The sequence below is a fragment of the Mirounga angustirostris genome, unplaced genomic scaffold, assembly GCF_029215605.1.
Source record: "Mirounga angustirostris isolate CCGP_5_RB_7025 unplaced genomic scaffold, mMirAng1.0.hap1 SCAF_1, whole genome shotgun sequence".
Lineage (NCBI taxonomy): Eukaryota > Metazoa > Chordata > Mammalia > Carnivora > Phocidae > Mirounga > Mirounga angustirostris.
Genome location: NW_026991709.1, coordinates 207741582 through 207762636, shown reverse-complemented (window position 1 = coordinate 207762636; position 21055 = coordinate 207741582). Strand labels below are relative to the sequence as shown.

The 21055-nt window shown below is 57.5% G+C and overlaps 2 protein-coding genes across 30 annotated transcripts in view; one reads left to right on the top strand and one right to left on the bottom strand.

The window, feature by feature from the left end:
* Positions 1–20710, bottom strand: part of DOCK6 (dedicator of cytokinesis 6) — a 44555-nt gene extending 23845 nt beyond the window's left edge. For 10 of the 29 annotated variants that reach the window (XM_064570694.1, XM_064570699.1, XM_064570705.1 and 7 more), the window contains exons 1-15: positions 20404–20708; positions 19959–20021; positions 11261–11348; positions 10499–10674; positions 10165–10233; positions 9822–9951; positions 8758–8970; positions 6964–7049; positions 5590–5656; positions 5339–5488; positions 4380–4460; positions 4127–4280; positions 3837–3964; positions 3634–3727; positions 3060–3222 (exon numbers count right to left, since the gene is read on the bottom strand). In XM_064570694.1, coding sequence (XP_064426764.1) covers positions 3060–3222; positions 3634–3727; positions 3837–3964; positions 4127–4280; positions 4380–4460; positions 5339–5488; positions 5590–5656; positions 6964–7049; positions 8758–8970; positions 9822–9951; positions 10165–10233; positions 10499–10674; positions 11261–11348; positions 19959–20021; positions 20404–20468 — 1727 coding nt within the window. In that variant the 5' untranslated portion in view covers positions 20469–20708. Of the gene's footprint in view, positions 1–3059; positions 3223–3633; positions 3728–3836; positions 3965–4126; positions 4281–4379; positions 4461–5338; positions 5489–5589; positions 5657–6963; positions 7050–8757; positions 8971–9821; positions 9952–10164; positions 10234–10498; positions 10675–11260; positions 11349–18080; positions 18232–19958; positions 20022–20403 lie in introns of those variants that run through there. The other 19 variants (XM_064570708.1, XM_064570772.1, XM_064570790.1 and 16 more) reach the window with 6 other exon arrangements.
* Positions 1035–3026, top strand: ANGPTL8 (angiopoietin like 8). The gene is made up of 4 exons (XM_045862977.3): positions 1035–1362; positions 1562–1723; positions 2462–2571; positions 2676–3026. Exons 1-4 carry the CDS (start codon positions 1066–1068, stop codon positions 2701–2703), a joined length of 597 nt encoding a protein of 198 aa, XP_045718933.1. The 5' UTR covers positions 1035–1065; the 3' UTR covers positions 2704–3026.
* Positions 20711–21055: the final 345 nt, after the last annotated feature.

Sequence of the window (21055 nt, the reverse complement as noted above, 5' to 3'; positions counted from 1 at the left end):
GAGGGTGGGGACACAGAGGGACTCTGGGGGCACTGAGGCATGGGGGGTGTCGAGCAGGGTCAGATGGGTGCTCAGGGTTGGGGTTCCAAGAAGGTGGCCCGGGCGGCCAGCAGTCAGGCCCAAGCCCCCACTTGGGCTGACCCGCCCCTTCCCCCCCGCTCAGGGGCCTGACTGCCCTTCCCCCAGGAGAAGCCACTAGAGTTAGGAGGCCTGTGTCTCGGGTGGAGAAACTGAGGCCAGAATCAGAAGTGGGGCTGGGCTAAAGTCAGAGTTCTGCCTCTCCCTCTCACGGCTAACTCTGTGCAAGCCCCAACCTCCTTCTGGGCCTCAGTTTCCCTATCTGTATAACAGGGGCATCGAGCCTCCCAGCTTAGCCTTCATAACAATACCAGTAATAAGAAAACAAGGGGAGCGACAAGGATTGTACCAAACGTTAACATGGAACCTACTGCAGGCCCAGCTCTGTTCTAAGCGCTCAGCACGAGAAACAACTCATTTACTTCTCCAAGCAGCCGAAGAGGGGGGATGAACGTTTCTCCCATTTTACAGTGTATGTGTGTGTGTTGGGGGGGAGAATAGAGGCACCTGCCCACAGTCATCCAAGGAGCAGAAATGGCAGCTAGCCCTGATCCGGGGCACACACGGGGCCTGCAGTCAGGCTGTGCGGCCTTGGGAGGATCTCTGCCCCCTGCACCCCCTCCCCCAAACCATCCGAGCTAAGACGCTCACTCCCCTCACTGCTATGGCTACCATGTCTGTTACTGTTGTCGTCCCTTCCACGGGCGGGGAAACTGAGGCTCCGAGCTTCAGGTTTCCCCGTCGGGGCCTGGGCCTGTCCTCAACCAGTGCCCCCCAGTCCACAGCTGGCCCCAAGCCCCAGCCGGCGTGATCTCAGCGTGGCCTCACCGGACATTCGCCTGATGCAACTGTCGCGCCACCGCCAGGCCCTTGCACAACCCGGGGCGTCCAGCTGGCCGGTTAACGATTGACCGGGGGTTAGCGGGGTGCTGGGGCATAAAAGCTGGTGGCAGTGGCACTGTGGCCGCACCCTTCAGAGCCTCAGCCATGCCCAAGCTCGCACTGTGCCTTCTGTGTGCTCTGGCCACAGTGGCCCGGCCCGCCTCTGCAGCGCCCGTCGGGGGCCTGGAGCCGGCACAACATGAGCAGCTGACCCTCCTCTTCCACGGGGCCCTGCAGCTGGGTCAGGCCCTCAACGGTGTGTACAGGGCCACAGAGGCACGGCTGACAAAGGCGGGGCACAGCCTGGGCCTCTATGGCCGTGTACTGGGCCTCCTGGGGCAGGAGGTCAGCCGGGGCCGGGATGCAGCCCAGGAGCTACGCACAAGCCTGTTGGAGATGCAGGTGGGCACTGCAGTTGAGGCATCGTGGGGTGGGTAGGAGTTTGCGGTGGAGTTGTCTAGGGTAACCAACTGGGTTTGCCTGGGATTGGGGGGGGGGTGGCATCCCTGGAATATAGGACTTTCAGTGTTAAAATTAAGCAAGTCCCAGGCAAACAAAGACAAGTTGGTCGTCCTACTAACATCCACTATTTATTGCTCAGATGGAGGAGGATGCTCTGAAGCTGCAAGCAGAGGCCACGGCCCAGGCGCTAGGGGAGGTGGCCCAGGGACAACAGGTGCTACGGGAGAGCATGCAGCGGCTGGAAGTCCAGCTGAGGGGCATTTGGCTGGGCCATGCCCAGCAAGAATTTGAGGCCTTAAAGGTAAGAGCCTCCTGGCCTTGGTGGAGTGGAGAGTCTGATCTCCCACGAAGAACTCGCTTCTGAGCCTTGAGTCCCAGAGACATCTCCAGATCAGCCTCCCAGTGCCATGGCCTCTAACCTATCTGACCCTGGGCAAAACCCCGGTCCCTTCCCATGCCTCAGTTTCCCCATTTGCAAATAAGGGCAACAATTCACATCTCAGAGCAGAGACAGGGACTCAACACAGATAAAATACTCAGCATGGGGCAGGGGCTATGGAAGTTACTCAACAAAATGTATACTATCAGAGTAACTGGTAGTGTTTCTTGAGCGCCCAGGAACTACCCAGCCATGCCTCTTAATAATCCGTATCATGCTTGGGCACCTTGGTGGCTCAGTTGGTTAAGCGACTGCCTTCAGCTCAGGTCATGATCCCAGGGTCCTGGGATCGAGCCCCGCATCGGGCTCCCTGCTCTGCGGGGAGCCTGCTTCTCCCTCTCCCACTCCCCCTGCTTGTGTTCCCTCTCTCGCTGTGTCTCTCTCTGTCAAATAAATAAATAAAATCTTAAAAAAAATAAAATAAAATAATCCGTATCATGCTTATAACCCCCCCATGAAGCAAGTCTTCTGTCATCCCCATTTAACAGATGGGGAAGTTGAGGCCACAGAGTAGCAGCGACTTGTTAGGTCATACCGATGTAGGGTTGGGGGATGGGAGGTGAGTGGGCCCTAGCTGAGGTTTCTGTCCTGACCCCACAGGCCCACGCTGACAGGCAGAGCCACATCGTGTGGGCGCTCACAGGCCACGTGCAGCGACAGAAGCGGGAGATGGCCGCACAGCAGCATCAGCTACGACAGATCCAGGAGAGGTGAGGCTGGAGGGGACTGATTGGGCGGGGCCGCTGGATGGGAGGTGTACAGGGCACCTGGATGGGGGCCCCTTTGCCTTGGCTGAGCCTCATCTCCCTTCCAGACTCCATACAGCGGCGCTCCCGGCCTGAGCCTGCCTGGGTGGAACTGAGGACCAGTCTACACGGAGGGGCGCTGCCATGCCCCACGCGGCCCCTGCACAAAGAGGAGCTGCCTGCCCCCTGGGGTCGGCCAGGGTGCCGGGGCCTGCTTCTGGCCACGGAGGAGAGACGGAAGCAGGCGGGGACACAGACAGAGGACATGTGTGTGTGGAGGGGTGGAGGCAGGACATGGGACCCTTCATGCGTACACAGCCCTCCATTAAAGCGGAGTAGTGGTATCTCACTCCGGGTGTCTGTGTGTGTCTGGGAGAAACGGTACCTTGCTCTGCATGATGCATGAATACCCCCCCCCATTCAAGTGCCCAGCTGGGCCCTGGGGGCTGTACCTGTAGCTCGTGTGGGGGGCATAGACTTCACGGGCAGGGAACTCCAGGATCTCCTTGGTGGGCCGGCCCCTGGGGTCTGGGTAGGGCTTGACATGAAGCAGCTCCGGGGAGAGGCAGAAGTGTGGGTTCTCAGGGGCCGGGGAAATGTCGATCTTGAGCTGGGCTGGGGAGAGAGGAGCGCGTTTGCACCTGCCCAGGAGCCTCCCAGGCCCGGCCCCACCCTCTCTGGGCTTCAGGGCTGGGGCTCTGACTTTTCCATGATGCCCTCTAGTGGCTGTCCTTCAGGTGCTAAGGCCAGAAGTCACCCTCGATTGCTGTACCTTGCCTCCACATTCGATCAGCTCTACCCTCAGGACCCACGTCCCCACTGCCACCATGTCCCCCTTTGACCCACTGTCTGTCTTATTATGTTTCTTGTCTATGATGCCCATTAAAGATCCAGCCCCTGACGTCAGGGATTTGTGCATCCGGTCCCCTGTGGGTCCCCGGGGCCTGGCAGAGCAGGTGCTCAGTGTGGGTTTGCTGAGTGACCGCATGGAAGTGCCAGCTCTTATTTACGGGGTGCACCACGCACCAGTCACGGGCCGCAGGCGCCGCAGGACAGAAGACGGGCGCCGCATGTCAGCCAGGAACTTGAAGAGGTCCTCATCACTGAGCCGCTCGGCCTCCTGCACGGGACATGCCCACGTAAACTGGGTCCCTGGGGCCCGTGCGCCCACAGCGGGGTAACGGGGCTTATCCCTGGGAAACCCTCCCCCAGCCCCACGGCCATGGCACCTGCTTAAAGAAGTTGGTGACAGTTAGCGTGGCTGGGCGGAATCCAGAGAAGCTGCAGGTGTCATCCCCACTACTTGTCCGATCCTGGGGCCCACGCCGGCGGCGGTCAGTCCAGGCAGGTCGGCGCTCTAGGGGAGGCAGTGATGGAAATGGAGGGGGCAGAGATGAACGGGAGGCGGGGAGGGCCAGAGAGACACTTAGACTCGACCTTGTACCAAGTCCGGCCAGCAGAGGGCGCCCCTTCCCCTCCCAGTAGCCCCGCCCCTGGCCAGGCAGCCCCGCCTCCTCACCGCCCTCGGAGTCCGAGTCGCGGTCCGGCTGCCCCGCGCTGCTCACGATGTTGGCCAGGTGGACCGCGGTCCAGGCGAAGGGCATGCGGTAGCGGCCCAGGCGGGTGCAGAACTGCTCGGCCGCCAGACGCAGCTTCTCCAGCTTCTCTTTGTTCTGTGGGAAGACCCCCCAACACACCCCACAAGCTCAGTGCCCCAGGCCTACCCTGCCCGGTGACCCCTTCACCACCCCGCCCAGCCTCCACAGGCTTACCTTGGCCGTGTCCACCTCCTTCATCACCATGTAGGGCTCGCAGCACTCGCTGATGTCCCCCTGCTGCAATACTTTCTCCAGCTGAGGGGGCAGGCAGGGCCAGTGAGGCCTTGTCCGGACCCCAACCTCCCACCCCATTTCCAATCACCTGGCCCCCTCGTCGGCCCTCAGACACTCCATCCAGCTAGGGCTCTCGCTCCAACACCTCCCATGGCTCCCACTGTCCTCCGGATTGAGCACTAGCAGTTGGCTTGCCTGGCCAGCTGCCCCCTCCCCTCCCCTTTGAACCCACTCCAAACCCAAGTCTCCATATTTTCTCTACATTGATATTTTTGTTAATATACAAAGAGGCCACTCCAAGCATGGCCGGATGCCAATCCTGACCACTTGGGGGCTGTGGGAGCCTAAAGAGGTCCCTAACCCATTCTGTACCTCAGTTTCCCCATCTGTAAAATGGAGGCCACAGCAACCCCCACCTCCTGAGGCTGCGGTGAGGTTAAAGGTGGGAATCCCCGTGTAGCCTGACTGACCATGAGCAGCGCCTGCCTGTAGGTGCTCAATTAGTGTCATTCGTGTAACCCAACTGAACGTCTTAGGGAAGGAAATTTGAGCCCACTCCTAGAAACAGAAGATCTCACACAAATGTGCCAACTAGGTCTTTCTTCCCTAATAAACTGAAAAACTCTCAACTTAAAAAACACTCTAAATGTCCATCTGCACGTGCCAGGCCGCCCACTCATGGGTCCCGGTTTAGCAGTCACCTCTCCACAGAAGCCCTCCGTGATTTCTCCCCACCTGGGTTGGGTCAGGAACTTCCTCTGGGCTACCCAGCTGCCTGTGCTTCCCCCACAAGAGACTTGATCACCCTTCTTGGTGACCTGGCCATCCTCTTCCATGAAAGCAGGGGCCACCCTCTGGCGTTTACCATTATCACCCCCTGACCCAGCCCCAGCGGGTACCTTGATGACCAGGAAGATGTCGGGCGAAGGGTAGGTCACGGAGAAGATGGCGGAGCGGGCCAGGGTGGAGATGGCGGGGTGGGTGCCATGGGCCCGCAGCAGCCCCTTCATGGAGTCCGAGTTCAGGTCAAAGTAGAAGTTTTCTGAGATCTGGGGACATGAAAGGCAGCTGGGCCACCACCTCCAGGAAGCCCACTGCCCTGCAACAAGGAGGAAGGTTGGGGTAGGAAAGGGAAGAAAGGGGCTCCTACCTTCTTTTTCTCCCGCACATCATACAGGGCCAAGATGCCAAAGATGGGCTCAATTTCGATCTCAAACCTACAGTGAATGGGAAGACTCTGGCAGAGGCTGTCCCTAAAACTCCCACCACCCACACACCCCACTCCCTCTTGAGACCCAGCCCAGGCGTGGTGCATTATGGTGCTGGTGGGGACTAATTTCCATTGGCCCACCAAGAATTGCTACTTAAGAGCTTGTAGGAAAAGCCTGTCCCATTTTGCAAAAGGGGAAACTGAGCCCCTGAGATCCTGCCCCCCACTCTGGCCCTGTAACTCAGGCAGAGCCCTTCCCCTGCAACTATGGCCCTTCTTCAGCGGATACAGAGGAAGCTTTTGGCACAACAATGACCCCCATCTTGAAGTTCCCAACTCCTGGGCTTCCCTGTCCCCCCTTTCTGGGGTGTCCTCTGCCACCCTGGGCTAAGACCCATCTTCACTCCCCTGAATAGTCCCTGTAACCACCCTCCTGTCTTACTCTGCCCTGCTGGCTCCCACTCCTCATGCGAGTCTAAGGAAGCATCTTAAAACTTAAAATTTGAGGCTCCCCAGTGTGCTGAGAACAAAATCCTGCATGGTCCACTCCTGCCCACCTCTCGGCCTCATTTTCTCCCCTCCAGACATCTCCCAGCCTTTGGGTGTACCATGTCCCCCCACCTAGAGAGCCCTGTGTGCTCATTCCATGGTTACATGTCCTGTACACAGTAGGTGCTCAATGAGTGTTTGCTGAATGACTGGATACTCATAGAGCTGGTTCCCAGCCCTAGTGCTTGGGGCAGGCGGCCCACCCGGGCCTCAGGCCAGACCAAGGCCTCCCTTTCCTGCCCCCATCCAGGCAGGAACTCAGGGTGGGGAGGGGCAGGGCTGGGCTTAGGTCCAAGGCCACATCCTGTTCAGCTCCATTCCCACGCACTTCTGGCTGCTCCCAGGGACTGATGTGGAGGGGGCCTCGGTCAGCTGGAAGCCAGGTCCAGGGTCACCAGCACCCCCACCAGGCTGGGTCCCAGCAGAGCGAGAGCCAGACTCCGGCCTCACAAGTCATGTGATCTCGCGCACAATGACTGCCACCCTGTGCCTCGGTTTCCCCCCCAACCCACACCTATCTCACAAGATTAGGGGTAATGCATGTGAAGGGCTGAGAACAGAGCCTGGCACATAGTCGGTGCTTAAGGCCTGGTGGCTTTGAAGAACAAGAAAAGGAAGTCTTTACTTCCCACCTAAAAGCGCCCGGACCGCCTCATGGGTCTCAGGGCTGCACACAGCTTGGGCAATGGGCACCATGTGCGCGCGCACCGGGACCTACGTGGGGACTCGCACGTCTGAAGGGAGGGGGTGAGTCAGCACACTCACTTCAGCGACAGACACTTGACCAGGATCCTCTGTCCAAAGTGTTCCCGGGGCGGCTCGGGGCGGCTGCAGCGTTCCACGGCCTCGTCCTGCCGAGAGCCAGGGAGGGCAGCTGGGACACGTCCTTTAAGAAGGGCTTGGAATGCGTGGCTTGAGACCAGCTCTACCCCCAGCCTGACTAGTTTCTTGCAGTTCCTTGTATTCCCCCTGCCTGGATGCCCTTCCTTGTCCCCTCCTCATCCAGGTCGCAGCTTAGCCGGCACTTCCTCCAGGAAGCCTTCCCTGACCACTGAGGCCTGAGCAGGCTCCTTGTCCAGGTGTTCACCATGCCCTATTGCAAAGGGCCACATGGCTGGGACACAGAGGGCCATGTGAGGGCCAATATCCGGCAACTCATCACGGCACCACTCGGCCTGGGTTGCGATTTCTTGGGAAGAGGGTCTCTCCCCCACTACACTGTGAACTCTGAGGGCAGGGACTGAGTCTATCCTGTTCATGTCTGTACCTCCAAGGCTTGCCATCCATGTTGGTCAACTAAATACAGAGGCATACAATAGGGACCTACTAAGAGGCGGTTAGATAAACATAGATGTCTACAGAAAACATTTGATTAATGCTGACTGGACATACAGAGGGATATATACTAGGCCCCCCGTAAGTACCGATTGAATAAACATAGAAGTATACAGTAAGCACTCAATAAATGGCTGAATGAAAACAGAGGTGTATACACTAGGTTCCCAATAAAAGTTGGTTGGGTAGGGGCGCCTGGCTGGCTCAGTTGGTAGAGCCCTCAATTCTTGATCTCAGAGTTGTGTGTTCAAGCTCCATGTTGCGCATAGACATTACTTAAAAAAAAAGTTGGTAGGGTAAACATAAGTCCTCAAGATATAGGAGTTGCTTCAATGCTGTCTGATTAAATAAAGGATTATACAATAGGCACATAATTAACATTGGTTGAATAGAGAAGTATATAATAGGTGCCCAATAAATGCTGGGTGGATAAATATAGGAGTATATATAAAATAAAAGCCACTGAATAAAAATACAGGGTATACACGAGGTGCCCAATAAATGTCGCTTGGATCAATATAGGCATATATAGGAGGTGCTCAATAAATATCAGTTGATTAAATTCTGTTTGAATTAAGAAGACTATACACAAGCATACATTAAGTATTGGTTGAAAGACGATAGGAGTATATGGTAGGTATCCAATAAATGCTGCTGGGATAAATATAAGAGCGTGTCGTAGACATCCAATAAAAGGAATTGAATAAAAAAAACAGGGTGTCCAGGGGCACCTGGGTGTCTCAGTTGGTTGAGCCTCTGACTCTTGATTTCGCGTGATGGGATGGGCTCTGCGCTCAGCGGGAGTCAGCTTGAGATTCTCTCTCTCCCTCTCCCTCTGCCCCTGCCCTCTATGCCCGCACTCTCGATCTCTCTCTCTCTAATAAATAAATATATTTTTTAAACCCCCCAAAACGGGCGCCTGGGTGGCTCAGTTGGTTAAGCGACTGCCTTCGGCTCAGGTCATGATCCTGGAGTCCCGGGATCGAGTCCCACATCAGGCTCCCTGCTCAGCAGGGGGTCTGCTTCTCCCTCTGCCCTCTTCCCTCTTGTGCTGTCTCTCATTCTCTCTCTCTCAAATAAATAAATAAAATCTTTAAAAAAAAAAAAAGATAAAAAAAATAAACCCCCCAAAACAAAACAAAAAACCCCAGGGTGTACAGCAGGCCCCCAGTGAATGTTGGTGGGATACCACATAGGGTCGGCGGCGGGCCTGGGGGCTCCCACCTCATCAGGTGCCGGGTAGAGCGCCAGCAGGGCGCGGGGTCGGTGCTGCCGCCGAGAGGCCTCGTTCCGCCGGTCCACATCCTCAGGGGCTGTGCGCTCCAGCAGCCACGGCAGCAGTGAGTCGGCGGCCAAGTTCCTCAGGTCAAAGATGCCGGAGGCACCGCTGCTCCGCGGGGTGTCCTCTGGGGAGCCTGAGGAGTGCCGGGGGTCATCCTGCCGGTGAGGAGGCACAAACACGGAGCGCCGGCTGGATGCACCTTCAATCCCGCTCCCGTGAGACTGTCCCCATGCCCAATGTGTAGATGGGAAAGCTGAGGCCCAGGGGGTGTGGGGGGGTCACCGCTACAAGGGTCACTTTGAGGCTTTGCTGAGCCTCTTTCTAGAACCTTCTGCTTGGGAGGGCGCCCCTCCTTTACCACCGTTGGGGGAGGCTCCTCCTGGGGCCAAGGTAAGGACATGTGTGGGCTGGGCCAGTGAGAACTTTCCCTGGGGTTTTGCTCCCTGTCAACAGGGGAGGGAGAGTTCTTCCCAAGGGGACTGTCGCTGGCTCAGGGTAACCTGCCTGGCCTCCCTGACCCAGCTATATGGTCAGAGGCAGACCACCCTGGTTCAAAGCCCCACTCAGCTCTGTGACCCTGTGTCCCCGAACCCAGCTCGAAGGGCCTCAGGATCCTCATCTACATCTAAAACTAGTAACAATGGAAGCGATATCAGGAACTCTTGGTAGGATTATCGTGGGCATAAAGCAGGAGCCCGGTGAATACTGGCTCAGAACCCAGTGGGCCAGTGAAGCTCCTCTAATCACCTTGCTGTGCCTCAGTTTCTTTATCTGCAAAACGGGTGTAGCCTTGCCTCCCAGGATGAAAGATGAGGACAAGTATAAAGCCTTTAGTACACACTAAGCATGTGTGTTCATAATCATGACCCTTAACTTTTAACTCACGGGACTGACACATTTCCTTTTGGGTTCAAGGCCGTTTGGGTCACTTCCCGTCACATGTGACCGAGAGCTGGGGCCAGAGCCCACACACTCCTATGGTGACGCGTGCCCGGGGCTCCCTCACCGAGTCCTCTGGGCCGGACCTCTCATCCCCAGAAGTGTCCTGCTCAAAGACCTGGCGAGTGAGGTCCTTCTGTCGCTCTCGCTGCGTCTCCGTGGTGATGGGGCTATACGCCGCACTCAGATGCTGGTACCTAGGAGGAGGCAGGGCTGGGTGGGTAGCAGGGATGAAGGCACCCCACAGGTCCATGTGATGCCTGCCAGGCCTTCCACCCTCCCTGTGATCCACCAGAGAAGTCCAGCTGCCCTTGCAGTGACAGTGGGCAGATAAGCAGGAGGACTGGCCCAATGGGCTCAGACCTGGCCTCTTGACCCTCTGCCTGGAGCTGCCCCCGAGCCAGACCCACCTCCTGTGAGCGATGATCCAATCCTCTGTATACATCTCCACTGCGGCCCTCACCTGGGCATCCAGCTTTCTGCACAAAATAAAATCAGGGTAAACAGAGGCAGGGCATGGTGTTCATCTGTCCAGTGGCCTGAGGTAGGGCCTGCCCTTCTGCCCGTTTTGGAGATGTGGAGACAGAAGCTCAGAGAGAGAGGGTAACTTGCCCAAGGTTACACAGCCAAGCCAGGAGTTGAACTTGGGGCTGTGGCGAGCTTGATGGAAGGGGGATGTGGATGAGGGGCAGGCACGGAGGCAGTCCGGAGTCACAGACAAGGAGGGCGTGGGGCTGAACCCACCCATCCTCAGGGATCCCGGGCTCTGTGGTCCGGCATTCCCGGGGCTGTAGCAGGAGCTCCAGGTCGTCGGCTGGAAACTCAGCCAGGTCCCGGAGGGGCCCAGGCTCGGCATCTGGTGGCCGGCTCAGGAGCACATCCTCGAAGTCCAGGGGCTCAATGACTTCAGTCAGTGGGACCTGGGTTGGAGCAAGGGGACTGTGGGCCCGGCCCTGGGGGTTGAGGAAGGGGGTGGGGGGGCGTGGGCTTGGGCTCGAGCAAGAGGGCGGTGGGAGCCATGGAGGGTGTTGGAGCTGTGAGGAGCCAGGGAGGACAGTGACCTCAGACTCTCTACCCCCATCCCAGCATGGCCTGCCCTGCCCCTCTTTCCAGGCAGGAAATCACACCCCTGTGCCTGGAGGGGCAGGGTTATGCTGGAAGGAAAGGCAAGCTGGCTGCTGCGAAGAAAGACAATTCCTCAGGCCCCACTCCCTCTCCGCTGCAGCTGGAAGTACCTCCCATACCCACCCCCCAATCTGGGTGGTCCCGGCAGCAGGAGGTGGGGCGGCATCAGGCTGACCACCCACGGCGCTGCCCCCCCGAAACCCCTCAGCAGCTGCAGAGAGGGGACTACCCTCCCCACCCACAGGGAAAGAGGAGTGGGGACAGTCCCACCCAGGACAGGGCACTAGTGGGAGGGGTGGGTGGGGCCAGGCCCGGGCAGAGCGGAACCCCACATCTGCTAGAGAGCAGGGTCCTGGAGGGGAGCACCTCCCAAACACGTACCCCCAGAAAGCTGCTGCCGCGTCTGCTGGAGTGCGGGGAGCCACTGCGCTCCCGGGACACCTGTTTCCGCACCTCCGCAGCCACTGTCCTGCGGGGAAAGGGAAGGGGCCACTGAGGACATGACAACTTGGGCGATGGGGCCCTGGGAACTCCACTTCCGGCCAATAAATTCATTCTCCAAGAGGAAAATCCAGGCTGTGGAAGGAAAAACCCAGGCCACGGACCAGGAGAACCTGGACTTCAGAATCTGCAGAGCTCAGCCTCAGGGCCCCAGGGCTATGGTTGATACAGAGACCCCAGGACCCCCCAAGCTGGGCCTGGGGCCCTTCCAACCCCCCACCCCCACACCAGCCAAGCACAGATGGAAGGATTTGCTCCCGGCAGGGCATGAGGGTCACAGATCCTTCTTTATCCCTGATGCCCAGCAATGGGTGTGAGTCCTGGCTGGCCAGCCCCCTGGTCCCTGGCCTCGACTTCCTCATCTGGGGGACCTCCACCCACCCTGTCCCATCCTTGCTATGGGGCTTTGGACAAGTTACTCCTCCCTCTGAGCCTCAGTTCACCCACCTGAGCGTGTGTTAAGAGACCAGCATGATTCACAGAGCACACCCAGTAACCAAGATCTGGGCTATGGCCTTCCTGGGCCACCTTCACCTGTGCTGGCCTTCCAAGTCAGGGAGGAGGAGGGTGAAGGGGCAAGACCCACAGGGGAGGGGGCCAGCACAGGAATCTGGGACTTGGTACGCCCAGGCACTCAATTCCTTCAGCTGAGCTTGGAAGGAGGGGAAGGAGAGAGAGCCGCACAGTTATCTGAGGAAGAGGATTCCAGGCAAAGGGTACAGCAAGTGCAAAGACCCTGTGGCTGGGCTCTGTCCTCCAAGCATGGAGACTCCTGCTTCCCGGGGTCTCTACGAAGGCAGGAATAGGGCTGTGTGGTCCCCATGCAGGCCCCAGCACCAGCCCCACACACAGTAGGTACTCAATAAATTTTTCTCGAGGGGAATGAATCCCTCCCCATTTCCCTCCTGCTCCAACTTGCCAAATCCACCGTGAGTTAGGAGAAGCCCCAGAAATTTTAGCTGTGTGGCTTTGGGCAGATGGGATACCCTTTCTGGGCCTCAATCTCTCTTTTTTAAAATTTATTATTATTATTATTTTTTAAGATTTTATTTATTTATTTGACAGAGAGAGACACAGCAAGAGAGGGAACACAAGCAGGGGGAGTGGGAGAGGGAGAAGCAGACTCCCCGCTGAGCAGAGAGCCCGATGCGGGGCTCGATGCCAGGACCCTGAGATCATGACCTGAGCTGAAGGCAGACGCTTAACAACTGAGCCACCCAGGAGCCCCTGGGCCTCAATCCCTCTTAAAATTGAGAAGGCAATTGCCTGGGTATTTGGGCCTTGCTCCCATTTTCCACTTTTATGCTTGGAAGTTTTCATAATGAAAAGTTGTACCCCCCCGGAAGTACTATGTTGATCACAAACCACGGACCACCGATGAGATGAATGTGTGCGGTGGGCTCAGGGAAGACAGGTGGGGGTGGGGGAGACTGGGACCAACGGGGGTCATCTGGAAGCCTCTGAATTCAAATCCGTATAGGTCAGGGGCGCCTGGGTTCGTTAAGCAGGCTCAGTCATTAAGCATCTGCCTTCGGCTCAGGTCATGATTCCAGGGTCCTGGGATCGAGCCCCACAACGGGCTCTCTGCTCTGCAGGAAGCCTGCTTCTCCCTCTCCCACTCCCCCCGCTTGTGTTCCCTCTCTCGCTGTGTCTCCCTCTGTCAAATAAATTAAAAAAAAAAAAAAATCCATCAAACAAAACTTGACCATGACCCTGACCCATCATGGGCGCCTCCAGTTGAGACCTCAGCCTCACTCCTCTGCCTCTGTATTCTATTTACTTTCTCTCTCAACTGTCCCAGAGTCTTGCTTCTATTGTTCGGGGGTGTGGAGGGAGCTGATGGAGGATCTTCTAGGAAATTCAAAGGGTGTTCCAAATGAGCTGTTCGTCCTCAAATTCCCAAAGTTAGGGCCGCCTCCTCTGGAAGCCTGGGCACACAGGGTCTTGGGGGATGATTTATGAAAATGCTGGGACCAGGGCACCAACAGAGCAGGGAGAGGGGAGGAGGGACAGCCAGGACTCCCACCTCATTTTGTCTTTGGCCTTGGAGAGATGGCCCCCGAGTGGGTCGGTCCTCAACACTGTGGCCATGGGAGCCACTTTCCTGTGTCACAGGGCTCTGCACTTGGGCCTGGGCAAGCATGGATGAGTATCATTCCCTCTCTGGACCTCTGTACTGTACAATTCAGTACCCACACCTTATCGAACTGTTCTGAGTATAAGGCTCGGCACACAGCAAGTGCTCAATTAAGGCTTGCTGTCACTAAGTTGCCTTAAAAGGATCCTGGGAAACTGGAATTTCTGGCCCTGCTTTTTATGCTGGGCCAGAAGAGGAGTGAGGCTCAGAAAAGGGCGGGTCGGGAGGCCTCTGGGGTTAGAGAGCCGAATGCGGTAGGTGCCAAGAATCAAACCCCTGTGGGCCAGAAGTCAGAGTCCGTGCCCCCCAGCACGTGGTGTTCCACGTTGCCCATGCTGGGGAACAGGGCCAAAAACAGAGGCTCCCAACCTGCCTCTCCCATGTCCACGCTCAGCTCCCCCCCGCACAGTGGTCCCATCCAGCCTCCAGGTTTCAGGACCACCCAAACAAGGACAATCCCTGGGTCCATTCTGTGTGGCACCTGCCTCCTTTGCATGCCCACGTGGGGTCTTGCAGGCATGCAGCCTGACCATAACCTGCCCTCCTGCCATCCTCCCCGTCTCCCTAAGGGCAGCCCCGCCCTCTGGGGATGCTCAGGACCCCCAATTCAACGCCTGGGAGTCATCCCCAATTCCTCTCTTTCTCACGCCCACATCAGATCTGCTTCAGACACCCCCACGGAGCACATCTCTTAAAAGGAGGCAAAATGTTGAGCTGAATATACTGGTTTTCCTCAGGAAGTGACCTCAGGATTGCAATGAGAGACACCGCAAAGATCAGGTGGTGGGTTACAGCTACTGCTGAGACAAGACCTCCTAAGGTGATAGTCAACAATCCTACAGAGACACTCAGAGGAGAAAGATGAAGCAGTGGCATCACTGGGAATTCATGTGAGACTGTGGACCTCACCCCAGGGCTGGTCGGATTAACAGAAATCTATCCCCACAGGGGAGGAGGAGATAAAACCAGAAACGAGAATGGCATAAGCCTCTGACGCTGCGTGTTCCCACTTGAGTAAAAAAGTGAGGGAAGACTATGAATCCATGTAAAACCATAAAGAGATTTCTCTTTATACCCCACCCTAGCCCTCCTGGACTGGCAGAACATTTTAAAGACAAATGATCTGCCTGCCAGCGACAGGAACTCTCATCTGCTGCTGGGGGAACCCTTTTCGACAACCGTCTGCAATGACCAAGCAAAGTTGAAGATAAGCCAATCCAGCAATTCCACGCAGAGGCGTAGATGCTCAGGAGGCTGAGAATGTTCACGGCAGGCCCGGTCATGACAACCCCAAAGTGAAAAGACGCACATGTTTTTTGACCGAAGATAGAGACTGTGCGCGGGCGGGAGGAATAGTATGCAGCAATGAAAAAGGATGCACCCGCCCATCGACGGCACAGACAAGCCCTCCTCCTCCTGACATTACATCGGGTGAGAGACTCTGGGCACACAGCCTCGACACCCCATGTGATTCCATTGATAAGATGTTCTAAGCAGGCAAAAGTAACCCGTGGCGCACAGGGAACCAGCCCGGCTGGAGAAACCATAACGCAAGTGAGGAAGTGGGGGCAGCTGCCATCAGCATGGCAATTCCCTGGGGGACAGAACTGGGTGCAGATCAGGAGGGGCGGCTAGGTTGGGTGGCCCAGGAGATAGAGACTGCCTTCATCTCTGCCTTTGACCCCAGTGACTTTTTCCCCTGGTATTTATTGTCTTGTTGTTGTTGTTTTGTGTTTTCATTTTTTTTAGGATTTTATTTATTTATTTGAGACAGAGAGAGCGCATAAAAGAGCAAGAGAGAGAGCGCACGAGCAGGGGGAGGGAGAGGGGCAGAGGGAGGAGAAACAGGCTCCCCACTGAGCAGGGAGCCGGATGCCGGGCTTGATCCCAGGACCCCGGGATCATGACCTGAGCCGAAGGCAGACGCTTAACCGGCTGAGCCACCCGGATACCCCTGCTTTTTAATTTTTTAAAAAGTAATCTCTACCCTCAATGTGGGGCTCGAACCCATGACCCCGAGATCAAGAGTCCCGTGCTCCACTGACTGAGCCGGCCAGGCGCCACCTTGGCATTGGTTCTATAACTAACTACTATTTAAACTTTGCATTTTTCTAGATGCATGTCAGATGTCACCATTTTTTTAAAGGTAGAAAGTAACAATACGTGTGTGTGCTCACGTTTGCAGATGTATTGGGGGGCAGGGGTGGGAGGGAGACATTTCCTTGAAATCCCAGAGGCACCTTTGGAATTTGGTCAATACATGTCTCTTTGCCCTCCCACGCCTCCAATGAAATCACTATTTCCTTGAGTGAGAAATGCCACCTGCCCCGCAGGAGACAGCTGGGGGGCCGAATGAAGATGCCGCTATCAGATGCCTGGAAGAACGGGGGATATGTGGGGGCAGGAAGAGACACAGTTTCTGAGATTGTTCTGAAGCCTGGGGCCACACACTCCTGGGCTCACTTCCCCACAAGAGACACTCGACAGTCACTGGACTGTGAGTCCAGCTTTCTATAGTTATACCTATGTCACCAGGCTCTGGTGACAAATGGCATTCCCGCTGGGGACCAGCCAGCCATAAACATATTATAAGTGCTGGCCATTATCACCATTCCACATTGTGTTTTACTTTAAACAGTATAAGTGAAAAAATGAACAAGTTATATTGCATACAGTAATGTTTGTCCATGTTATTTACTTTTAGTTTTAAGTTGTCCCCCCAAATCTTTGTGTGTTTTTTTAAAAGAAACTGGGGGACTGTTTAACTTTTGGGTCAATATGGCATTGTGGAATGAATGACTGAATGATTGAATAGATGAATATAGGCCCAGATCTGAGCATGTAGACACCTGGGTGTCCACTAGGCTGCTCTGGAGGCCCTGGCAAAGGATGGCTAGAAGACGTGAGCCTTTTGCTGTGGTTCACTGGGGCCCCAGGATCATTCTCTGCTCTTTTTACCCTGGGCTCTGTAGCATCTATTCCCCAGGGCAGGACCCAGGACCTCTCTTTTTTACTGGAGTGGAAGCCAGGACCCAAGAACACAGAGACTGAGTGGCAAAGAAACGCGTTCAGAGAAGCCAAAGGTCCAAGACAGAGAGGCAATTTGGGAACATAAAGATAACAGAACATAAAAATTGCCTGACTACTACGCTCCAAACACATGGTCACATCCATATATTCAGAACTCTTCATGTCTCCCACCTCACTCAGGATACAAGTTAAGGTCCTCCCCACAACCCACAAGACCCCGCACGATCTGCTCCCACTGTCCCCTTCCTCACTCTGCTCCAAACTGGCTGGCCTCCTCAGATGACCTGTAAATACACCATGCCTCTTCCTGCCTCAGGGCCTTTGCACTTGCCTTTCCCTGTGTTTGGATTGCTTTTCCCCCACATATGGGCACGGATGCCTCCTTCACCTCCTTCAGAACTTTGCTCAATTGTCACCTTATCGTCCTGGCCTTCCTGATCTGCTTCTCATATCTAAAATGGCCCCCATTGTCCCCATCTCCTTTCCCTGCCTTGCGTGTCCCCATAGCACTGGCACTTATCATTAATACATAATCTATTTTATTGTGCTACTCCTCTGTCTACCCCATTGTATCTGCCACCAAGGGTGGGATCTTTTCTTGTGTCTCCATCAGGCCAGCTCTGGACCCACAGGGCGCTCTTTCACTTGGGCGTGGCCAGCACAGGTCCCCTGTAGAGAGGACCCCTGGGCAGACTCTGGCCACGGAGGCAAAGATGGGGGAGAGGCTCTTCAGCCCCAGTCTGACCTCCCCCTCCCGGGCTGAGTCTCTTACAATCTCCAGTGGCCACGGAAATGGATCCCCCAGCGCCTGGCGCCTGTCCCCTCCCCCGTCTGCCCACCAGCTGGTTGGGTCCCCAGCCCCCACTCCCTCCATTCAATCACCCATCCATCTCCAGCGCGTCCAGCCGCCGCTGGGAGAGCCTGAAGCAGGGCTGGGGGGGTGGCGGGGGAGGGCATCCACAGCTGTCCCCTGCTCCCCAGACAGCTGGGCACGGGACCTTGGCAGCGGGGGAAGAGCACGGGAAACTTCCCGAGGGGCCTCCAAGGCCTCCAAGAGCACCATCCCTGTTCCCAAATCCCGGTTCCAGGAGCATCCCAGCCCCGCGCCAGGAAAGAGGGTGGGTCGCGAAGGCCCCTCCCGCTCCCATGCCCTCGGGCTCGGGGACCCGGGAAGGACCGGGGGGTGGCGAGGGACGCGGAGGGCTCCCGGTCCCCGCTCTCCCTGAGCCGCCGCCTCCAGGAAGGCCCCCCGGACACGCCCCCACGCGTCCCCCCACCCCACCCCCCGGCGCGCAGGGCGGACCTCGGCTCAGCCGCCATCGCACTCGCAGCCCCGCCGCGGCCCCAGCGGGGACCCCGGCCGCCCTCCCCGCCTCCCGCCGCCCCCGGCCCCCGCCGGAGGAAGCGGGCCGGAGTCGGCCCGGGCGGAAGGGGCTTGACTCGGGGGCGCCGGGGCCGGGGAGGGCCGGGCCGCCCCGGGGCGGGGCTCGGACACGTGCGGGCGGCCCGGGAGGGGCCCGGCGGCCGCGCTACCTGTTGATCTTGTGCGCGAAGGCGCGGCGCTCGGCGGCCGCCATGGCGCCGCGCGCGTCCCGCCGCTGCCGCCCCGCGCACCGTCCCCGCCGTGGTCGCCGCCGCCGCCGCCTCCCGGCTCTGGGCTGCCCGGGCTGGGCGGGGCCGGGGCCGGAGGCGGGGCCCTTCCGGGTGTGCGGGGCGGCTCCGTGCTGCCCCTGCCGGCCGGAGGGGCGCGGGGACCCCAGGCCGCCTCCGCGCGCCCCTCGGGCCTGGGGTAGGGAAACTGAGGCTCTGAAGGGGGCAGGAGAGGAGAGGCGCCGGGACCGAGGCTGGGGGTGTCAGACTCCGGGGGATGCTCTTTCTGCCCTCTGATTAATCCCCACAATAATCCGCCATAAGTATAATCTCAAGCGTTTATGAAGCATGGCCCTGCAATTCACAGGTGCAGAAGGAACGATCGTTTCCCCATTTTACAGATGGGTAAACTGAGGCACGGAGGTGACCAGACGTTTGCCCAGGCCTGAGTGATCGCAGGGGTCTCTGAGGCCACTGTGGGATGTGCCCCAGTCCAGGACAAGGGAAGCAGAGGGGTCCAGCTGGGCTCTGAGATGCCGGGCCATGTGACTGGGGCCTGAGTGGTCCGGCTGCCTCCGCTGGAAGGAGGATGTGGGGATGTCTCGGTTTACTTGTGGTCTCAAATCTCTCCCCAGTGGTTCCTCTCCCAGCTCCAGTGAAGCAGCAGTCTTCAAGAATTCTCCAGCCCCCTTGGGCGCCTGGGTGGCTCAGTTGGTTAAGCGACTGCCTTCGGCTCAGGTCATGATCCTGGAGTCCCTGGATCGAGTCCCTGGATCGAGTCCCTGGATCGAGTCCCGCATCGGGCTCCCTGCTCGGCAGGGAGTCTGCTTCTCCCTCTGGCCCTCCCCCCTCTCATGTGCTCTCTCTCTCTCAAATAAATAAATAAAATCTTAAAAAAAAAAAAAAAAAGAATTCTCCAGCCCCCACTCATGCTCTGGATGTGCCAACCCCTTGCTCACCCCCAAGCCTTTGCACGGGCAGATTCCTCCTCCCCATGGCCTTTCCAGCCCTGGTCAGAAAATGTCCTAGGCAGGGGCACCTGGGTGGCTCAGTTGGTTAAACGACTGCCTTCGGCTCAGGTCATGATCCTGGAGTCTCAGGATCGAGTCCCGCATCGGGCTCCCTGCTCGGCGGGGAGTCTTCTTCTCCCTCTGACCCTCCTCCCTCTCATGCTCTCTGTCTCTCATTCTCTCTCTCTCAAAGAAATAAATAAAATCTTAAAAAAAAAAAAAAAAAAGAAAATGTCCTAGGCAGAATTGGGGGCTGAATGATACAAGGGCATGGCTCTACCTTAGGGCTTTGCATATGCTGCTCTTCTTCCCATGTATGGGTATTAGCATTATCCTCCCTTTTACACGTGAGGAAACTGAGGCCCAGAGAAGCAGAAGAACTTGCCCTAACTAGGCAAGTGGATCAGTATCAGATCCTGAGGCCAGAGAAGGGAGGCTTGGATTTCCGCGCCGGACGGGGGAGGGGGGAGCCCTCATACCCTGCCACTCAGCCCCAAGCTCTTAAGGGCACAGCAGGGCTGTTCCCAGCCTGGCATGTGACATGTATATCTGTCAGCAGCCCACGCACTTGCACTTGCCTGAGTGGTCCAGCCACTCTGACCTGGGAACCGCCAGGTATAACCCCGCCCATCACTCTGCTGTGCCCCAGCCCATGTCACCCTCACCCCAACCAGCAACCTCCTGGGCTAAAGTGCCTGCCTCGCCTTTGGGCTCCTGGGAGCCCAGCTGGGCAAGAAACATGAAGATGAGCAAAGATTTCTGGGTTTCTCCCCTCCCCTCTGCCTCGTTCCAGCCCAAGACCCCATCATACCTGATCTCGTGGCTCCTGACCTCACCCCTCCAGTTTGTTCTTCCTTTAGTGTCCAGAAAAGGCCTGGCAACACCTGAATCAGGTCAGGCCCCTCCTCTGCTTAGAATCCTCCCTGGCTCCCACCTCATTCAGGGTAAAAGCCAAAGTCCTCCCCAAGGCCCATGAGGCCGTGGATGATCCGCCTCCCCTCCCCTCCCCCTCCACTCCAGCTGCCCACCTGCTCAGTGTCCTCTGAGCCCTAGAGCACAGCTCCCTCTTCACATGTGCTGTCCCCCTTCCCACTTGTGGGTGCCGTCACCACCCCACTTTTGCAGATGAGAAAACTGAAGCCCAGCGAGGCAGAGCGACTTGCCCAATTTCACCCGGCGAGCCAGAGTCCCATCTGTGATCCCAGATTTGTCACCGAGGGAGCCTGACCCTGAAATGTGTGTTTCCAAATACTCACAGAGTCCCAGGCCAGGCCAGGCTGTGGGACCCAGGGTCGATCTCTCCACCTCTCTGAGTCTCCATCTCCTCATCTGCTCCATGGAGGGCTTGTGGCCGGTCCCAGCACGAGGCACAGACCTCGCTCGGGAGCACCAAGCTCCAGGCCCTCGTGGGAGTTGGTTCCCCCCAGGAGCCGGTGGGGGCTGCGAGCCCAGGGACTCCAAGCCCCGTCTGGGTGGAAAGTCTGCTTCAAAGATGCCTCCAAGGAAAGGCCCTGCCCCAGCCGCCCGGAGCCTGCTGCCTGCCCCGGTGCCTACCAGACCTGATTGGTGAGGAAGTTCCTCTTCAGGCCACGCCAGGCCTGACTCAGCCAGGCAGGGCGAGGTGACCCTGGCAGCTGCTCAAACAGAGGCCAAGCTTGGCGGGGACTTTGGCCTCGTCTGGCTGTGATGAGGAACAGACTATAGGGTATGGGGACAGCGCCTGTGTACCAGGGAGGAAGGGACTGTCCTGGTCCAGGTGGGAGATGGCTGGGCCGGGTGGGGGTGGGGCTGAGGAGCCGGCCAGGGGCTGAACCTCCTTTTCTGTGAGTGACAGAGCGGAGCTGAAGATCAGCCCTCTGTACACCAATGCCCCCTGCTGTTCCCACCACCTAGAATGCTGTTCCACTC